We start from the raw sequence: 19,458 nt of genomic DNA on the forward strand, positions 1-19,458 counted from the left end.
CTCTCCTGCTCTAATCATCTGATCAGAAATATCCTGATTCCTGCTTGAGCTCTGTGTGCACATGTGTGAGTGTCGGTTGGTCACATCCACCTGTAGCCACAGCCAACCTTGGGGTATTGTCCCTTGAGGGTTGGCCAATGGTGAAAGACATAACACATTTTTATTACGGCATTGATGGAAATGGATTGATTCTGTAAATTAATATTTAAGCCTTCTATCCCATGTGTGCAGAATATGGGAACATGTGAAGCCCTTTTTAGCAGAGAAAAACACTTATGTGCTTTTGCAGCATTAGGCAATTTCACTTCCTATCCCTGTTTGCGTATGATCTGCTTACCTTACCCTCCTTTGCCACCATTGTTAAGAATAAACTTTTGTGGACTAGAAGCAACCTCATACACAAGCGTACAAGAGCACCTTTGATTCCATTTGTGAAATGAGAGAGGTGGCAATGTCTGAATAATATCCTAACTTCATTTTCAGAGCCAGGCTTTCCCGCCCCTAGTACAAAGAAATATAGCACTTCTCGTTTTGAAAAAAGGCCACAGAAACTTTTGGTTCCCTTAAGATTGCTGATGGAAACTGAAAGACACTTACAGTATAGATGTTGCCCAATTTTGTTTTTAAAAAACTCTAGCACCTTGATCTGCTTGCCTCCGCACCATAAGCACAGAAGGCCCTTTCTTCAGTGAATGAAGCCAGTGTATTCTTATTAAAATGAACCCCCAAACGCAAAACCAACCAAACAAACCTTGAGTACGTGCTGAGTGGTCCCGCCATCCCCCTAGAAATTCTTTGCGGGGCTGGGGTGTGTGTGTGTGCAGCCCGCCTGCTCTAATTATTTAAATATTTCTATTACATTACATAAATGCCTCGCCGCCGCCACACACACACACATCGCTCCAAATTATTTGTGGTGGCTAGGGCAGGTGAAATTGTGTCTTGCTTGGTAACCCCAAAACCTGCAAAGAACGATCGCGCTGAATGGAGGTGGGAAGAAACATCAGACCTAGATGCAAACCAACCACGCCAAGCAGAACCCGAGAGCGACGGCAACGCGAGCGGGAGGGAAGTTAAGAGCGTGACACCGGCTGCTGCCTCGCGGGAGCCATGGCAACTGCAGCGAGCAGCCTTCGACAGGGAGCGAGGCGGGCTGGGCTTTGATTCAAAGCCAAGTTGCATTTAGGTGAGGGGCTCGCGGGGGGTTGAAAACAAATGCATGTAGCCATTCTATCTCTGGCGTTTCCTCGTCTTGGGAAAAGGAGGCCCCAAGGATTTAGTCACGAACGCTCCCCCTTTATCCGTTAGCTCTCCGTCGCTGTCCTAGGATGTAGCAGCTGCTTAATCTGGCAGCCAGCTGCCCAGCATATATCGGCTGTGGCTGCTTTTATTAATACTGGTCTACCTTACAGGGGTGTTGTAAACATAGGAGTGCTTCCTCGTGCTGAGTTAGGCCGTTGGCCCATCTACCTCGGTATTGTCTACACCAGGCATCCCCAAACTGCGGCCCTCCAGGTGTTTTGGCCTGCAACTCCCATGATCCCTAGCTAACATGACCAGTGGTCGGGGAAGATGGGAATTGTAGTCCAAAACATCTGGAGGGCCGAAGTTTGGGGGTGCCTGGTCTACACTCTACAGTGCACCAACTGGCAGTGCCCCTCCTCTGGGTTTCAAGCAAGGGTCTCTTCCTGGAGATGCTGGGTTTTGAACCTGAGAGCTTTTGCAATGCGGAGCAGATGCTCTGCCCCTGAACTATGTGGCCCTTTTCTCATAGGTAGGTCCAATGTGAAATGACTGGCGAATAGTAATAGTTATCACGATCACGTATTTGAAAGGTTCAGAATGCTTTGTATACACTTAAAAGCAGCTCTGTACAGGCAACTCCCCATTTATGTGCATTAAAGGCACTGCACATGCATGCATCACCACGAACCCAGAAGTGGCACGAGAAGGCCCCAGAAGAAAGAGAAAACCACAAAAATAGCACGAAACAGTGCCTGGCAATCCTTTGCATGTGCAATCTCAGGAGCCCTTGCACCTTTGAGATTTGTGGAGAGTTGGAGTTTGAGCAAGGATGTTTGGAGGGAGCATTTGTGGCATTTGCAGGCTTTTTCAATTGTGTTCCTGATATACACGATTTTGCTTAAATGTGTGGTCTGTGAAGCTGTTAACCTAACTCTTTAGTCCTTATTCCCAGGCAAAACAATGCTTGAATATGTAATCCTGAATAGCCTACACTAGGGAATAAGCTTCACTGACCACAGCAGAATTTGCTTCTGAATGAAGAAGCATCAGGATGTGCTGTCAGGATATGTAACTGCATCTGTGCAGATCTCACCTGTCCCTTTGTTGCCATAGCCTGAATTTAGATTGCCTGCTGAAGTCACGCAAGTATTTTAATTTGCTCACGACTATAAACTTGTCTGAAGTAGTCAGGAGCATGCCACGTTTGTCCTTTTTAAACATGGACAGAGGTTATTTTCTCCTGTGCTGCTAAACTATGCTTGGATGCTTAAATAAAATAAAAGAGCATTTATCCAGTGTATCTTCTGGATACATGATAGATAGTTCTGATAGCATCATTCAAGTAAAATGTGTTTGTGCTTGTTTTAAAAGTTATGGGACCTTATCTTCTCAATTCTTTTAGAGGGTTAATACTTTATGTATGAACGTTTTTGCTTTTGAAATTAGGCTATCAGTGTGCAAATATTTCTTACAGAATGAGTAATTTTTAGCACACCAATGTGTACTAGAGGCAGTTTGATCTTAGTTACAGAAAAAGGAATTGTATTTCCCTGCTAGTTAATTATTTTGCTTGCAGTGGTGGATTTTTTCTTTTCTTTCGGTACTGGGCTGTCTCTGTAAAGGAAAAAAACTTAACAAAATTGAATCTAAAGTGCCTGCCTATTTTTCTGGGTGTGTAGGATTTATAAGTACAGTGGTACCTCAGTTTAAGAACAGACAGGCAATACACTATTGATGTTTAGGGGTTACTGTGTCTTTTAATTAAATGTTTTACCTAATTATTTATGTAAAGTTTGCAGAGTAAGAAAACAATGAAAGTGAATACCACTTGTACTCACATGTGTGATTTCAATTTCTGACGAGGAGCATGCAGCAATTTTTCACCTAAAAGACCCACCCTATTGTCACTCACTCTGATATCTTCCTAATACTAGGCAGAGGCTCTTTATTTTCACAGGCTTTAAATCTTTTCAACCTCTTCACATTTATGGTTTATTTATGGGGTGCTGCTTTAATAGAATTACTGTTCTGTGTTTTGCTTATTTTAATGCATTAATTATTGTATCATGTTTTAAATATTTTATTTTCAGCTGCCTTGATAATGTATTTGGAGGGCAGAGTATACATCTAAAATGTATTTCACAAGTTCTTAGGATATACATCTAAAATGTATTTCACAAGTTCTTAGGATATACATTGGCTGCCATATTGTTTTTGATTCAAAATTATTGAACCTAAATGACTTGAGACTGGGATACCGGTATTACTGTCATATTCTTTAAGAACCAAATGGCCTTGGTGCCCTAGCTGTGAAATTCAGTGCCAAGCAAATTTGTCTGGTGTCATTATTATTATTCAGTATCAGGCAAACTTCTTTTTACCTGTGCTTTCAATGCCCAGTAATTTTACTCCTTCTGCTCCTTTTTTGTTTGTTGTTTTTGGAGGGGAGGATGGTTATTCACATGTGTTTGGTGCTTTTTTAATAAGCTGCATAAAGCCTTGCTTTAAGAGAAATTGGAGTATAACATTTCATAAAACAAATAACGACTGCATAGGGGCACAAGCTCTTGTGTACTAGTAATCCTCAAAAACTTTTAGGTCACAATAAATAGATTATAATTCAGTGAGCTTTACTCCCAAGTACACATAGCATTGTAGCCTTAAGTTTGTACCCAGTATTAATCATACTGGGAGTAAAACCATTAAAATTAATGACTAACAGATCCATTAATTTCAATGGGTCTACTCTGAGTGTGAATTTGGACGCAGCCATTAGTCTCTAAGATGACACTTATTATTTTACTTTTTGCTACAACAGACTAACATGGTTATCCTCTTGGATTTTATTTATAAATTTGGGGGTTGTGCAATTAATCACGTGGTATTGCTGCATTTCAGACTAATATTCAAAGTTCATTGTTGACTGTTGTGCTGACAGTGTACAGAGTGATATTTTTCTATTAGCCCCCTAGTATTACATCTATAATTAATTTTGCATTGATTATTTTTAGTTGAACATACTTGTAACTAGCTGGGCAGACAACTCTGGGATGCATGTATCAGAGCAGATGGACCTGAGGAGGCATGGCAGTAGCTCCACCCCAGACTATTCAGAGGATACGTTTACATCTTTCAGTGAAGGAGAGGAGGAAACCTACCGACAATATGAAAATGATCCATTTGAATCTTATTACTCTGGAGAGGAGTCAGAATCCCGTGCTGTGTTGGATCTGTCTGAAAGCATATGGCAATCATCAAGTCAAAATGATGAAGGTGTGTTAGGTTCCCTATGCATTTTTATCAATTCTTCATGCAATCTTATGATTAGTGGGAGGAGACTTGGATCAGCAAAAATGCAAAGGAAAGCAGAAGGGGGAAAGGCAGAGAAAGGGAAACGTCATTTGCAGTGTTCACAGCAGAACACTCAGAATACTGGTTTACCAGGTCAGAATGTTATTTTTGCTGAAGACACTTAGTGATACTGTACAGGAAGCATTATGCGCCAAGGAGGAAGTGGAGATGTTTAGTGTGTGATACATCACTGGTGACGGTAGGTAGACCTTCCATCCATGCCTTGGGTTCACCTGGGTAAGTGCAGGTGATCACTAACTTCTCTTTGCTAGGGTGACAACTGTGGACAGACAAAGCTCTCTACTAATGAAAGAGAAAGGCAAAGATGTGAGAGGCAACTAATATTGGAAAAGCTGAGAAATCCTGCACCCATTTCAAGTTCTGTACTTGTGCCATCCTTTCACACCAGTGATAACTACTTGAGCAAAAGAGTGCGGAAGGCTCTACACACATTTTCCTCATACAAGCCTGCTCTTAGTTCATGTTGTGCAGCCAGACCATTCAGCCCAGGCTAATAGTGGCTGCATGCCCAACTGTTGCAGCAACAGGGAAGGGTGGACAGGGCAAGAAGGGGTAGCTATTCTGTATACCAGTAAGCATTAATGTGAAAAGTGGCCGACATGCTATCCAAAGTATATTTACACAGAAGATAAGCTCTGATGAGTTCACTAGCACTGAATTTAAGGAGAGCATAGGATTGCAGCCCTACTGTTCATCATGTGTACCTTTAATTGAGCGTAACATCTATTGTGCATGGAATGAAAATGAATATAAGAAGTGTGGGGGCTTAATTGGACCTGCCCCTGGTTCTATGTCAGGTGGCTTTACTTCTTTGATTCCTGTGGTTTCCAGGGCATGTACAATACATTACAGGAAAGTTGCCCCACGTGAAGGCCATTTTATTCCCCCTGTGTGTATTTGTGTGTGTGTGTGCGTGCGTGTGCATGTTTTACTCTATTCCAACACTCCTCCTACATACATTGCCTTTCCTCCCCAGATCAAAAACCAGAAGTTTTGGAATCTGCAGCTGTAAAAGAATATTTATTTAGAAAATGGATCAGTCTCCTGAAAGAAAACAAAGAAAACAAAGCTAGCACTCGGCTACCTAAACCTGCCATTGAAACAATTAACAGTGAGTCATTTTTTGATGTGACTTGTAAGTCAATAAATCATTCATTCATTCATTCATTCATGTAGTCCATTTGACTGTTGGACAGTCTGTACTCACTTCCAGTCTTCTTCTCTACAAAGGATTTGAACATCATTTCTAACTGAGGCCACTTCTGCAACTCAGTGAAGCTTGCAAGGGCTTCTTAGTTTCCCTTGATAAGCTTCCTCTTTCTGCTTTTGAAATTCCCCAGCTTCAGTGCTTTGAAATAATTTGTGGGCCTGGTGTCTTTTGGGCAAGGGGGAGGGAGTGAATCTGCCCAGTAGATTGTGACTCACCATCACCATCATTAATCTGTCCTTCACCCTAAGGTTCTAGGGTACATTACAACACAATAGTAAAAACCATGTCGGAGTGAGTTCTGGAAGACCTGCTCCCTGCCTTGCAAGTCTCCTCCATCTGGCCTGGGAGGTAGGGGCACTGACTGACAAAAGCTGAGGGTTTTGGGCTGGGATATTGTTTAGTGGTTTTTGTTGGAGAGAGGTGTTGCTGTGAGTTTTTTTGTGTTTATATTAGATACTGTGATTTATTTGGAAATTAAATAAAAAAATTCCTTCAGTAGCACCTTAAAGACCAACTAAGTTTATATTTTGGTATGAGCTTTCGTGTGCATGCACACTTCTTCAGATACCAGAAATTTATTTGGAAATTGTTCAGTTTGGTTGTGTATTTTCAAATATTTCAGGTATTGTTTGACTATTTTTGTTATGTTGCAGTTACATATTTTTTCATGTCTTGAGCATGGTGTGAACTGTGCAAAGGTGGCATACAAAGATGTACAACCAGATTAAAGCAAGTCATAGAAATTGTTTACTCAGAGGTCTCAGGCAAATGTCCAACAACCAGAGATGCTTAAAAACATTAATTGGAATTGCCAGGGAATGAAGTTGGAACATATGCACACACAGTGTATGCCTGTCTTGCCCTTATTGGCTTTCTTGTCTTTTGGCCCTTATCTCAGCTGCTTTGTGAGGAGGCCTTTGTGTGACACAGCGTGACCATTTTAGCTGTTTTCATTATTGGACGTTTTTGCATTTTTCTTTCGTCATAGCATTTGGGTGCTTCCCAAGTTTAAGTATGTGCATTTGAAGCAATGATTCAAACAAATAAGTTGATGCAAATGCAGCTGGTAGGTCAAGGGTGGGGAACCTCTGGCCAAGCCATGCCCACTGGCCTTTCTCTTGACATCATATATTACTTATGGTAGGGCAGGTAAGGACATGGCTGGGCCAAATTGGGTTTGCATGGCCAAAATACAGCTCACGTGCAGTGTTGTAGCTAGTTGCTCAGGCACCTAGGGTAGTGCGTGTGGGCGGATGAAAGCCCCATGCTGCTGTTTCGGGCAGTGCACAGCCTGCAGGCACCCGAGCCACCACATCACTCCCAGAAGAGACAAGTGGCTCGGGCAAGCCCTGTGGTAAGTGCTGCCCCCACAGTGTGGCACCCAGTGTGCCCTGCTCCCACACACCCCTAGCTACGCCTCTGCTCACATGTCATCATTGTACTCCATCCGCCTGCCAAACCTAATAATAATAATAATAATAATAATAATAATAATAATAATAATAATAATTTATATGCCATCCATCTGATTGAGTTGCCCCAGCCACTATAGGTGGCTTCCATCAAAGTAAGGCATCAAACACAGCAAAATCAAACATTAGAAACTTTCCTATACAGGGCTGCCTTCAGATATCTTCTAAAAGTCAGATAGTTGTTTGTTTATTTCTTTGACATTTGATGGGAGGACATTCCACAGGGCTGGAGCCACTGCCGAGAAGCCCTATGCCTGGTTCCCTGTAACTTGACTTCTCACAGATAGAGAACCGTCAGAAGGTCTTTGGAGCTGGACCTCAGTGTATGGGCTGAACTATCTATGGGGGTGGATACACTCCTTCAGGTATACAGAGCTAAGCTATTCAGGGCTTTAAGGATCAGCACCAACACTTTGAATTGTGTTCAGAAATGTACTGGGAGCCAATGTAGATCTTTTTGGACCGATGTTCCTGGCAGCTATTCGCAGTCACCAGTCTGGCAGCCTCACAGAGGATTGAGGAGATAAAAATCGAAATCCAGTTCTGCAACCCTGTCCTAGATGATTGACTGGAACTAGCTGCTTGGAACGTGTCTTATTGGTGGTGGACATATTTCCAATGATTTATTGTATATTTATTAGGGTTGACATATCTCTGGAATTTCCCAGTTATAGCTGGTATTCAGCCCTCATAAACAGCAACCAGGTGAAAATCGCTAAAATGTCCAGGAACATCTGCATGTAAGGCAGTCCATGTTGGAAGTATAGATTTTTGCGAATTTCATTTTTTTAAAGGAAAAAAAGCTCAACCCCGCCCCCCTTTTTGAGATTTTGCAGAAAAAGTTCAACAGCTTTGGGCAAAATTAAAATTGACTTTGCTCATCCAAAAATAAAGCTAAACCATTTTTCGTTGTGTCCGGATTTTCACTTTTTGAAATATGGCAACCCCATATTTATGGGTACATAAATCTTGATTTTAACTGTTAAAGCCTCTGCAGAAAGCAACTTTGATCACATGCACCAGCCAACATAATTCTACCTTCAAAAGTGTTAGCATAGGTTCCTTGACTTGGCTTTCTGATCTTCTTGCAAAAACTCTATTGTATTATGGTTGGGTCAACCAATATAGTCTTAATCACACCAGTAGCATCTTGAGAATGCTCATTTGAAGACAGAACAGTGAAATAACTGCATATGCTTCCCAGGAAAACATAGCAATTTGTACGTTTGAAGTATCCCTTTTCAGGTAATGCTGCAAAATAAAAAAAATAAATCCAGCCTTTGAGTGATACTGTGAAAGATGACTCAAATGTTTACTTATGAAGTGCCCTAGATAGCAGTGTGGTTGAAATTACCTATTGGGTTTCTCTGAACGAACAAATGTCCAGAAACCCTGCTGAGAAATCCCTTGAATATTTTCAAGGTGTTTTGCAGTATCTGTTACAAACTTTTGAGTTTGGGCATGTTGTGATTCCCAGCAACACATTTTCCTCTCTTCCTCTGTTTATGTGTATTTAGTTTAAACCCAGTGATAGATTTTTACAGTTTGGTTGATCGTAATCAAGGTACAGTGGTACCTCTACTTACGAATGACTCAACTTACGAATGTTTCTACTTATGAATAGAGCTCCGTCCGCCATCTTGGATGCTGTTTAGATAGGATTTTTTTCTACTTACGAATTTTTAGATAGGGTTGCTTCGACTTACAATTTTTTTCTCCCAATGCATTCCTATGGGATTCGACTTACAATTTTTTTTGACTTACGAATGTGCATTCGGAACGCATTAAATTCGTAAGTAGAGGTACTACTGTATTGCCCTTCTGTGGGTTTTACTAGCTGGCTTGGCCACGCGTTGCTGTGGCTCATCCGTGTGATTCCCCCACTCTGTGCCGATCCATGACGTATCCCGCTCCCTCCTCACCCTACCCCCGGCTTATCCCTGTGATTCCCCCCCCCCTGTCCCGACCCATGATGTATCACGCCCCCTCTTCCCCCCACCCTCCGGCTTATCCCTGTGACTGGTCCCACCACGTCTTGACCTATCCCGTCCCCTCCTCCCCCCCAACCCCCAGCCAGGTGATTCAGTATCTCCATTCGGTCTAGTCTGTAAAGGCTTCAGCCTAGTATGTAAACGGGAGCTGAGGTGCTGTTGAGAGGGAAGGTTTTATAGGTGCCAGTGTAGAGGGCGCTGGTTTGCAACCTAGTTCTTTTCCTAGAATGCATTTTCATCTGAGTGGTGTGTTTTGAAACATGGGGTTTTGGGAGTTTTACCAGGCACAGGTGTGACATCTGTCTTTGAAAACGGTATGGGGTTGCTCTCATATTCGCATGGGTCATTGTGTCAAAATTTGAACACAATCGGTCAAGCGGTTTTGGTGAAACGTGGATACTAATGGACATGGCCAGTTTACATTTATATATACTGTACAGTATATAGATTTATATTGGGCCAACATGGCTTTCTGTGGCTCTTGACATAAATTACAAAGAATATAAAATACAATCAACACAGGCTGGCTTATTTGGAAATCCCATTCAATTCAGTGGTCTTGTACAAGATCATTGCTTGGATAAGGTCTATAGCTTTCTTTTTAATTCCATTTTTCAAATGACCCAAAGTCTGGGCCCTCTCCTGGTACCAGCTATTCACCGGGAAGGGAGGGGAAACCGTTTCTGCATAATTATCTTCCTTGCAAATACAGGCAGCCGTTTATACAGAGGTTACATTTGAAGGCACCATGCACTGGTGAAATAATGTATAATTGAAACCCATTGAAAAAGGCTGCAAACATCCCACTCTGCCCCCATATTGAACGTGCGTAAACAGCTTGCAATTGAAGCCATATAATATTTGGGATGCAGTTTAATTTTGTAGTTTGATGCTTTAAGTATCTGTTAGACAGGGTTTGCAGTTCAGTAGTTAGTAGACATTATTTGCATTCTTCTGAGATTGTGGAGTTCTTTTTTGCCTTTTGCACAGTTGTTGCAGATAAAAAAGAGTGTTGGAGAGTTTTGGTTGCTTTTGTAGAAAGGAAGTCTGCGAAATAAATGACATGTGAAACTTCAGCATTTTCATAGAATTGTAGAGTTGGAAGGGACCCTGAGGGTCATCTAATCCAACCCCTCAATGCAAGAATCTCATTTTTTTTTAAAGACAAAACAAAACCCGGAAAAGCACTAGCATTGTATATGAATATAATTTATTTAAGATAAATCAATGAAAATAAAATTTTAAAGAATCTAACATACATAGGATCTTTATAAGATACAGTGGTACCTCGGTTTATGAACACAATTGGTTCCGGAAGTCTGTTCATAAACTGAAGGGAACTTTCCCATTGAAAGTAATGGAAAGTGGATTAATCCGTTCCAAACGGGTCCAAGGAGTACTCAACCTGAAGCGTTCTTAACCCGAAGCATGGGTGTAATTGGTTCCGGAAGTCTGTTCATAAACTGAAGCATTCATAAACTGAAGCGAACTTTCCCATTGAAAGTAATGGAAAGTGAATTAATCCGTTCCAGATGGGTCCGCAGCGTTCGCAAACCGAAAATTCGTAAACTGAGGTGTTCGTAAACCAAGGTTCCACTGTAAAAAGAAATCAGAAAGCAGTTACAACCTCCTAAGAGAAATTGCAGTGTTTAGAAATTTTGCAACTTGCTTTGTAAAACAGCAACAACAATAATTAGAGGACCACCACCCCCGCCAAACAATCAACAGAGACTCTTAAAATCATCCTAGAGATTATCTTGCCCACCATTAAAGAATACAGTGACTACATATAAACAAAGCATGAGGCATTAGTCCACCTCTTCTTTATTACAAAGAAAGTATCTGCTATTTACAGGAGCTTCTTATAGTTACCCTCTAAAAGCATTGAGGATAAAGTATTAAAGTTCGTAAAAATAAAATAAAATTCCCCAGTATTTCAGAACAGATACCCAGTTTGAATAAGGTATCCCATTCTCACATATAGAGGCAGGTAAGCCCTGCACCCAGAGCTAGGGCTGCCAAACTTGTAAGCAGTGGACCTGTGGAGCTGTAGGTCCCCAGCTGAGCACAGCTAGGGCTGTGAGCATGTGTCCCTCTTGCAAAAGCCCACATCCCACTGGTTGTCTGTTCAGGAAGGGGAGAAAGAAGTCCTCTCTCATCCATCATCCACTGACGGTCTGTTTCGGTTATTATAGAATATCTATATGCATCCAAAGCCCCAGCTGTTTAACACATAATCTGTTGGATTAGAGCCTAATAGCTGCCTAGAATTATTATCTGAATATTTTTTCATGTATTTTCCTTATGCACGTTGCAATTTCTGATTTAAAAGGAGTCAAATTAAGCAATTATCTGAAACTGTTTTCATTAATGTCTGCATTGAGGGTAATTCCTGTGTCACTTTTATTTACCACATTTCCATTTTCTTTTAATTACCACAAATTCTGCTGTAATATCAAACATCTAATTATTCTTTTGAAACACATGCTTTCCCCTATGTTCTAGGGCTATTTACAGTGTTACCTCTACTTACGAATTTAATGCGTTCCGAACGCACATTCGTAAGTCGAAAAAAATTGTAAGTCGAATCTCATAGGAATGCATTGGGATAAAAAAATTGTAAGTCGAAGCAACCCTATCTAAACATTCGTAAGTAGAAAAAATCCTATCTGAACTGCATCCAAGATGGCGGACAGAGCTCCATTCGTAAGTAGAGGTACCACTGTATTTTCAGTTGTTTTCATGTAGAGGCTTGTAGTCTGCATAGAGAGTATTGCACACTCCAAGTTTTGGGAATACTAATTCCTGATGCCTGGTTACACAGATGGGAACTAGAGGAGTCTTTTCCTGCCTCTTCAAGTAGTAATATTTCTATGTATGTATTTTTTTGCTGGTGCAATATCGACAGAAATTATTGAGGTATCTGAGGAAGAACTGAGTGCTCTACAATCCTTTTGTGCCATCAAAATAAATCAGCTCCATCATGTGCCAAGCCCAATGCCATTGAAGAGGAGCAAGCATAATGAACAGAGGCATGGATTCACTTCAGAGAAGCCATTGACATTTGATTTGAATTGCACAGTCCCTGATCAACTACTGAACAGACTCCATCTGAAAAATATCAAGGAGACACTGAAACAGGTACTAAAAGAAGGAATGGATCTGTCTTTAGTTCCTGGCAAATGTTGATTATCTTTGCTAATACAGATGTTGAGACTTGACTGGTACTGATCCTTTTATGTATATCATTGTCATTAAATGACAAAGTTCTTTTCGTAACACTGAAACTAAAACATGAGGTTGGGCTTGTTTTTCCTTGCATTACTAATGCAATCCATATTTCAACCAAACTATTTTTGTTTACCATCACATGATCTCACAATACACATTAATGTTTACATTAGTGCAACTCAGCTCTCTTAAAGTTTTTTAACATTCATGGTATTGGGAGTTTGTTTGTTTTTTAAAAAAAATGAAGCAAAGCAAATTTGTGTTGTGATTAATGTAATTAACTCAAGTTCTTCTTTAGTGCCTTTTTTGATTCAGACACTCTTGAGTATGAGCAGGGGTACTCTGTGATGTCATGATTCCAAAAAGATGGTGATGGTGGTGCAAAAATTGCTCATTCCAAGTCTTGCTCATGCAATTTTGTGTGAAAGATTAAAGATTAAATTCCCCCAAAACACTATAAGAATGTGTCCTTAAAAGAGGACTTGTACCCAGATCAGCGAAACCCAAGCCCAATTCTCTGTCTCACTGGGAAGCCAAATGCAGTTATGAGTTTCAGGAATGCCCTTGAAGGATGTTCTGTCTTCTGGCCACATCCTCTGTTCTTCAAAGAGGCCTCCTTTTCACAGAGATGTGGTGGGATCGATGAGATGTGTAAAACACAGTGTTACCCAGTAAATACACATTAACAGCTCTGTGGTATTTGATATGTGGTTGTCTTATGCAGGAATCTTATGTGTAAGTCTTATGTGTTCATATGGAGTCCTAACTTGCTTATTCTTGGTCCAGTAGTGAACCCACAATAATGCATTACTTATAACATTTAACCTCACAAGCCTCATAAGTGGGAATATGTACTTGAACTGTGCAGAAATCTGTCCTCCAGTTTTCCAAAGGTTTCTTGCCCTACAAAAAAAGGCTTTCATTCTTTTGCCTCCTTCTCAGGGCACTTTACAGTGCAGTCCTAACACTGCCTGCTCATAGGTAAGTATAAACTGTGTTATTCCCAAACAGGCCTGTATAGGATCAGAAACTTAATAAGTGTTTCAGGATTTTTTTACAGTTGGTCCCCTTTTTTTAAAAAAAAGTTAGTCTTTTTGATAACTTTCGGTGGCCAAAAGTTTGGGGCATGTTTGCTTACTACAGGAAAAGATGGGTACATACCAGCCATTAAAATACAATAGCTTCAAAAGAATAAGACCAGCCTTAAGTGAAATAGAGGTAGTCTGAATACATGGGGTATTACATGGGGGGGAAAACAAATGTAATTTAATTTTAAAAGTAACTTGGACTTGGTTATTGATCTCATTCTGTGGGGGAAGTTTTTTCAGTAAGTTGTTTGCATTGCCTTGGAGAGCTTGGCATGTATAGAAGTTAGACATGGACAGTATTTTAATGATTTTAATTGTTATTTCTTACTTTGCTCTCAGGTAGCAGACACTGAAATGCATCAACCTTCACAATGTGTCCATTGTACCAAGAAAAGGGCAGAGCTGGCTGATGATGCTTTTCTCCGACGATGGAAGATCTTGATGGAAGAGGTTTTACTTAAAGAGAAGTTGGAAGAGTACATGTATACCAAAGTAAGTCAGGATTTAGGTGGAAAGAGAGGCATTTTAACAGCCTAACAAATAATTATAGATGAGTTAGACTCCTGCATTGCAGGGGGTTTGACCAGATGATCCTCAGGTGCCTCCCAACTCTACAATTTTATGACTCTATGAGTATGCTTATTTACAAAACTTTGGACTGCCCCAGGTGTCCATGCAAACCTTTTCTTAGTGGTTTATGGCAGACAAAGCAGAATAAAAAGAAAGCCGCTCCCTTCCAGTTTGCAAAGTTTTCCTGTTTAATTCTTGTTATGTGGTCCTTGTTCCCGTCAGTTGCATGGAGTTGCTCTCTCTTTCTGTTTTCCTTTTTTGCAGCATGTGGAAGATTGACACTTTACTGCACAAACTTCATGAACAAAACATCCCCCTTGTTTCCTCTCTGTTCAGCTTCCAAGTTTTGTTCATGACTCAGAAAAACTGGCTTTTTGGGGTTTTTTTTTATCTCAGTGAAAAGGTTGTGCAATTTCCCCATGTGCAAATTCCCAATTGCACTGCTGTACTTACCAATTCTAGCCTGTATTGATAGCTTTACGGCAGCCTTCCTGAACTTGGCCCTCCAGGAGTGCAGCTCTCATCAGCCGAGCCAGGACAGCTGAGCAGGAGACTTAGTCAGAGTTGTAGCCCAAAATAGCCGAAGGGCACCAGATCAGAGAAGACTTCCCTAAACATTTCCTGGGATACTCCAACCATTTCCTACTCTGTGGTCCAAGCCCCCATTTGGGAATCGATTCTACATTTAACTGGTCTGTTTCCAAATAGCATTGCTTTTATTTCCATTTCTTTTTTTCCCTAACCCCCAGTTGCAGATGGGGGAAATCATGATCAGAAGTGCAGGGAAGGGAGTGTTTAACCCTTTCCCCAACACAACCATCCCACTGAAAACTCCACTGCAATCAGTGTAGTAGCATTCTGCAAGATATAAATGCAGAAGAACTCAATTAGGGTTACTATGGGCACAGTCTATGAACAGATGAACCTGGCATGCACCAAGTCTGTCTACTTGAGCCTGTTTCTGTCCTCATACTGGCAGCAATACTTCCAGGTTCTAGACAAAGGGGCTTTTCTAGTCCTGTTACTGAGAATAACTTTTAATGGAAAATACCAGGGTTTAGACCTGGGACCCTCTGCATGTTCTCTTCCACTAAGCCTTGCTGTCTCCTTGGTACAGGGATTTTGTTGATAGAAACTTTGTTTGCTCATGCATTTCCCTGCTGTGTTTTCTTGCTGATGCTGAAAATGTATGTCACTGTCCTGGATTTGCTTAATCAGTTTTATATTGCTTTCACAATATATCCAGAGTGCTCAGGTTAAGGAACAGCAGTCATACGGTACATTTAGTGGAAGAGTGGGTATTGAATAGAACTCACTGTGCTGAATGTTGCGTCTGGTATCTTATTCATGGCACATGAACAGTACATGAATTATTCACGGTACATGAATGTTATATGATAGTAATATTATAAAGTACTTTCAGTACTCAAAGCATTTCGTATACATTATCTGCTGTATTTAAAGCAGCCCTGTTAAGTCAGTTTTATTGGTTTGTTTATTTATTTGTTTAGAAGTATTTATACCCCACCTACTAACCAAAGTTCTCAAGGCAACTTATGGTACATATTCAAATAATTAAAATAGATGGCGATACAATAGTCACTACAGCAGAACAAAGTTTGTCAATCCCCACTGCTGCTCTTCTCCAGCATTCCAGCATATGCCATTCGGCAGCTGAACCTTCTTGCTGTTGAAGAGGCTAAATGTCAGTCACATACAGGCCAGGATGTCCTCACTGGATGGCTGCTACTGGTGTCTCTCCCAGCCCCAGCCCTGGGTGCCTCCCTCCCAGTTCACAACTAGAAGGTCAAGCAGTCTTTAATTCAGTCCATGTCTCTTTTGGTCTAGGAGTTTCAGGACAACACTTGGAGGGGTTCCCTTCATGGGGCTTGTGGCGGCCCTTCTTGGGAGCCTTGGTCCCATGTTGAGATGGGATAGGCACTGAAGCTGAGAGCTCACCTAGTGAGCTCATGGAAGAGCAGGGATGGTAAACCTGTTACCCTCTAGGAGTTATTTGACTTCAACTCCATCAGCTCCAGCCAGCATGGCTCAGTGGTCAGAGATTATGGGAATTGTAGTCCAGCAACATCTGGAGGGCCACATGTTCCCCCTCCCTGTGATAGAGACAAGATTCAAACCAGAGACTTCTGGATTCATAGCTTAGTTTCCTACTCATTATGCTGCAGAGATGAATTGAATTTCATTCGTTCTTCCATATTCTGGAATTAAGGCGTATGCAGGGGAATTGCAGCTGTAGCGAGCATTACCACATTTAAAAAAGTAATGGCAAGAAGCTTTTGTCCGAAAGAAAACCTCTCATCAGATCTTTATCTCCTTCTAGGATTCTCTCACCCTCATTGGAGAAATGCACAGATGTCTTCCGAAGCTGTCTGGGGATCCCAGGAACATATGGCAGGAACTGAATGAGAGAGGTCTGAAAGTGTAACACCTAGCTGGGTTAGAACATTGATCAAATCAGGTATATAGGCACAATCCGCACAAACTGAGCTATGTAGGATATATTGGACAAACTATGTTCTGGACAGATATGCCCCTTGCAATTGATTTGGTTTCTGGGGTCCAACTCTGCATCCTGTCCCAGAGCCAACAGAGCAATATGCTGCCATCTAAAAAAAAATTCAGATTGTAAAAGGTACTTTATTTTCATTATCATTCTGATAATCCATAAGTATGGTTTTGGTGAGTTTCCTTTCATGATATGGGAGCTGTGCACAGATGCTTCTACCTGTAAGGAAAACAAATGGATTTTTCAAGGCAGAGAGATATAAGGAAGATTAGGTTTCAGCTCAGTCTGTCTCTGCTGCCTCTGGTTAAATTGAAAGGTGGAGCCCCAGGTAGAAGGTGACACAGTGGAGCAAGAGGGAAGTTCCAAAGGAAGAGTAGAAGAGGTTAAATGGAGTGGGTTTTCTCTGTCTTTCTGAAAACACTAACAATATGAACTGGAATTAATCCATTACCCCGAGGATTCCAAGTCAAGAAGCAGAGATATTTAAAAAGTAATGTTAGTTTGTTGAACAAAGCAGTTGACAAAACTCAAATAAAATGTTCAAATGCTGTTCTTATATTTGCTTTGTTCAATGTCAATTGTTTTTTCCTATTGTGAAATGTGCAGGGAATATGATTGAAGGGCAGAATAAAAACATAATAATTGTCTCTTGAGACAGATGGATGCCAACCAAGTCCAAAGAAAAGAGGTTTATCTGTCTCTACAAGGGATAAAAGCTCTGAGGTGTGTAGCAAAATCAGAATGGCTGCTGTTGCTGGATACACTTATCCACATCTTGTATGTATGAGACCAATCATGGGTGGACCTGGACTAAGACAAATAAGTGTACCACCAGGGAATGGGTTTGGGAGAATGTGAGGCTAATGTCCAATATCAAGACGAAGGTCTACCAGGCTTGCGTGTTGAGCATGCTGGTGTAGGGAAGTGAGTTGTGGGCAACTTATACCCACCAGGAGTGACACCTCAAAGCCTTCCATATGCACTGTGTCAGGAGGATTTGGGGCATCACAAGGCAAGACGGCGTTTCAAACAAAGATGTGCTCTCCCAAGCCCACATTCCCAGCATGTTCTGTCTCAGCAATGTCTATGCTGGCTTGGTCATGTCCACAGAATGGAAGATGGAAGGATCCACAAGGATGTGCTCTGTAGGAAGCTGGCTTCAAGCACCAGTAACTCTGTGTTACAAAGATGTCTGCAAGTGTCACATGAAGGCTATAGCAGCATTAGCCCCTTGCAGACGATAGTGCCTGGAGACAGATAGTCTGGTTGTATATCCAGCAGTGACCAGAGTAGGGATGACCGCTGGGAGGAGCAAAGAGAGAAGAAATGTCAGGTTGCATCTGCAGCAACACAACCAGATGCCTTCATCTGCCCCAGCTGGAACAAAACATGTCTCTCATATTGGTCTGTACAGCCACAACAGGTGCTGTAACTCTCCCAACAGTTTGACTTCACCCCTGAAGACGCACTCTTCTATTGCCTCCCAAGACAGATGAATGCCAAGAACAGGCAACATTCTGCACATCTCATCTTAGTACGATATTCACATAGTCCCTTTTCACTTGCAGTAATAGCAAGATATTCCTCATCCATGTAACAGAAGGAAGAAAATACCCTTGATGTTGTGGCATGGTTGCCAGATGCCAGTAACTGAACCATGGCTTTTTGCATCCAATACACATTTATCTACCACTGAACGTTACAAACAAATGTTCATTTTTAATATGTACTTTTTACAACACATTACTGCACGGAAGTACACATATGTTACTGTGGGTACAGCTCATATGTTAATAAAGTGGTCGTCTTCAAGCTCATGCCATTTCTCATTACAAGCAGCAACCCAACATTTATTTTTTTGTCTGTGTGGCAACTTTCTTTTATCATTGTGGGTTGACGGGCACAGAGATATGAAAAGGAAGCTGATGCATTAGAGAAAAGAGTAAAACCACAGGAGGAAAAGTTGTGGTTACTTTTTCTTTAAAAATTTTTTAATGAAAGCTGGGGAACCAGTGGCTCTCCAGATGTGTTGGACTCCAACTCAGCCACCCGCATGCCCAGTGCTCATGGATGATAGGTGTTGTAGTCCAGCAACATTTGGAGGGCCACAGCAGGTTTGATCCCCATAAGGCACAACATGCTTATTCCTGCATTACAGGGTGTTGAACTAGATGATCCTCAGGACCCCTTCCAACTCTATAATTCTATTGTTCTGTGATTCAGTTTCCTCATCTATATTACATTGACAAATAATCTAAACTGGGTTAAAGCAGGTTCCTATATTCCTAAATTGAGCCTTGGACAGTCTGCTACTATGTACCCTGCTGCATGTCAGATTGGTTGTTATCACAGAACTTCTAGTGAGACCCAGCCCAAACATGAGTTCCCTAAGCACAAAATATGTTCTTTGGCCTTGCCAGGACTGCCTGCTCCCTCCTAATGTCTCTGTGATGGGCTAGTGCCAGGACTCAGCTGCTTTCCCCTCCTGCTTATGTACCTGTGAATTAGATCTGGGAGTTTCCTGTATAAACACAGTGGGCAAGTGTATGCCACCTGTTGACTGGTACCATTGTCATCAGCCTGACTTCCTCTAATGTGTTTTGAGCCACCAATGTGCCCTACTAGGGACATTCAAAGTGTATCCTTCTTAAAGACATAAGTGATCACTGCTTATATATTTGTTTTATTTAGTAATAAAATAATGTTCTTCTGTTCCCACTTATAATCATGTATATGATCCAGAAATACATTT

At 41.3% G+C, this 19,458-nt stretch overlaps 1 protein-coding gene across 2 annotated transcripts; it reads left to right on the forward strand.

Annotated features, from left to right (window-relative positions):
* The first annotated feature begins 1,109 nt into the window (after nucleotides 1-1,109).
* CZH8orf48 (chromosome Z C8orf48 homolog) lies at nucleotides 1,110-18,393 on the forward strand. Of its 2 annotated transcripts, XM_035113930.2 has the most exons (6): nucleotides 1,110-1,186; nucleotides 4,257-4,518; nucleotides 5,594-5,728; nucleotides 12,199-12,431; nucleotides 13,949-14,101; nucleotides 16,521-18,393. In XM_035113930.2, the coding sequence occupies exons 2-6, from the start codon at nucleotides 4,296-4,298 to the stop codon at nucleotides 16,623-16,625; spliced, it is 849 nt and encodes a 282-aa protein (XP_034969821.2). In that variant the 5' UTR covers nucleotides 1,110-1,186; nucleotides 4,257-4,295; the 3' UTR covers nucleotides 16,626-18,393. The 2 variants fall into 2 exon arrangements, with proteins under 2 accessions (XP_034969821.2, XP_060126332.1); XM_060270349.1 differs by lacking the exon at nucleotides 1,110-1,186 and having other exon boundaries at nucleotides 4,220-4,518.
* Nucleotides 18,394-19,458: the final 1,065 nt, after the last annotated feature.

This window comes from Zootoca vivipara, chromosome Z (genome assembly GCF_963506605.1).
Source record: "Zootoca vivipara chromosome Z, rZooViv1.1, whole genome shotgun sequence".
NCBI lineage: Eukaryota > Metazoa > Chordata > Lepidosauria > Squamata > Lacertidae > Zootoca > Zootoca vivipara.

Bases quoted from the DNA above. Each gene is read 5' to 3' on its own strand.
- CZH8orf48 (XM_035113930.2), top strand. From the start codon at position 4,296: ATGCATGTATCAGAGCAGATGGACCTGAGGAGGCATGGCAGTAGCTCC. The intron at 4,519-5,593 runs GTGTGTTAGGTT...TTTCCTCCCCAG, and splicing joins ATCAAGTCAAAATGATGAAG to ATCAAAAACCAGAAGTTTTG. The intron at 5,729-12,198 runs GTGAGTCATTTT...CAATATCGACAG, and splicing joins TGCCATTGAAACAATTAACA to AAATTATTGAGGTATCTGAG.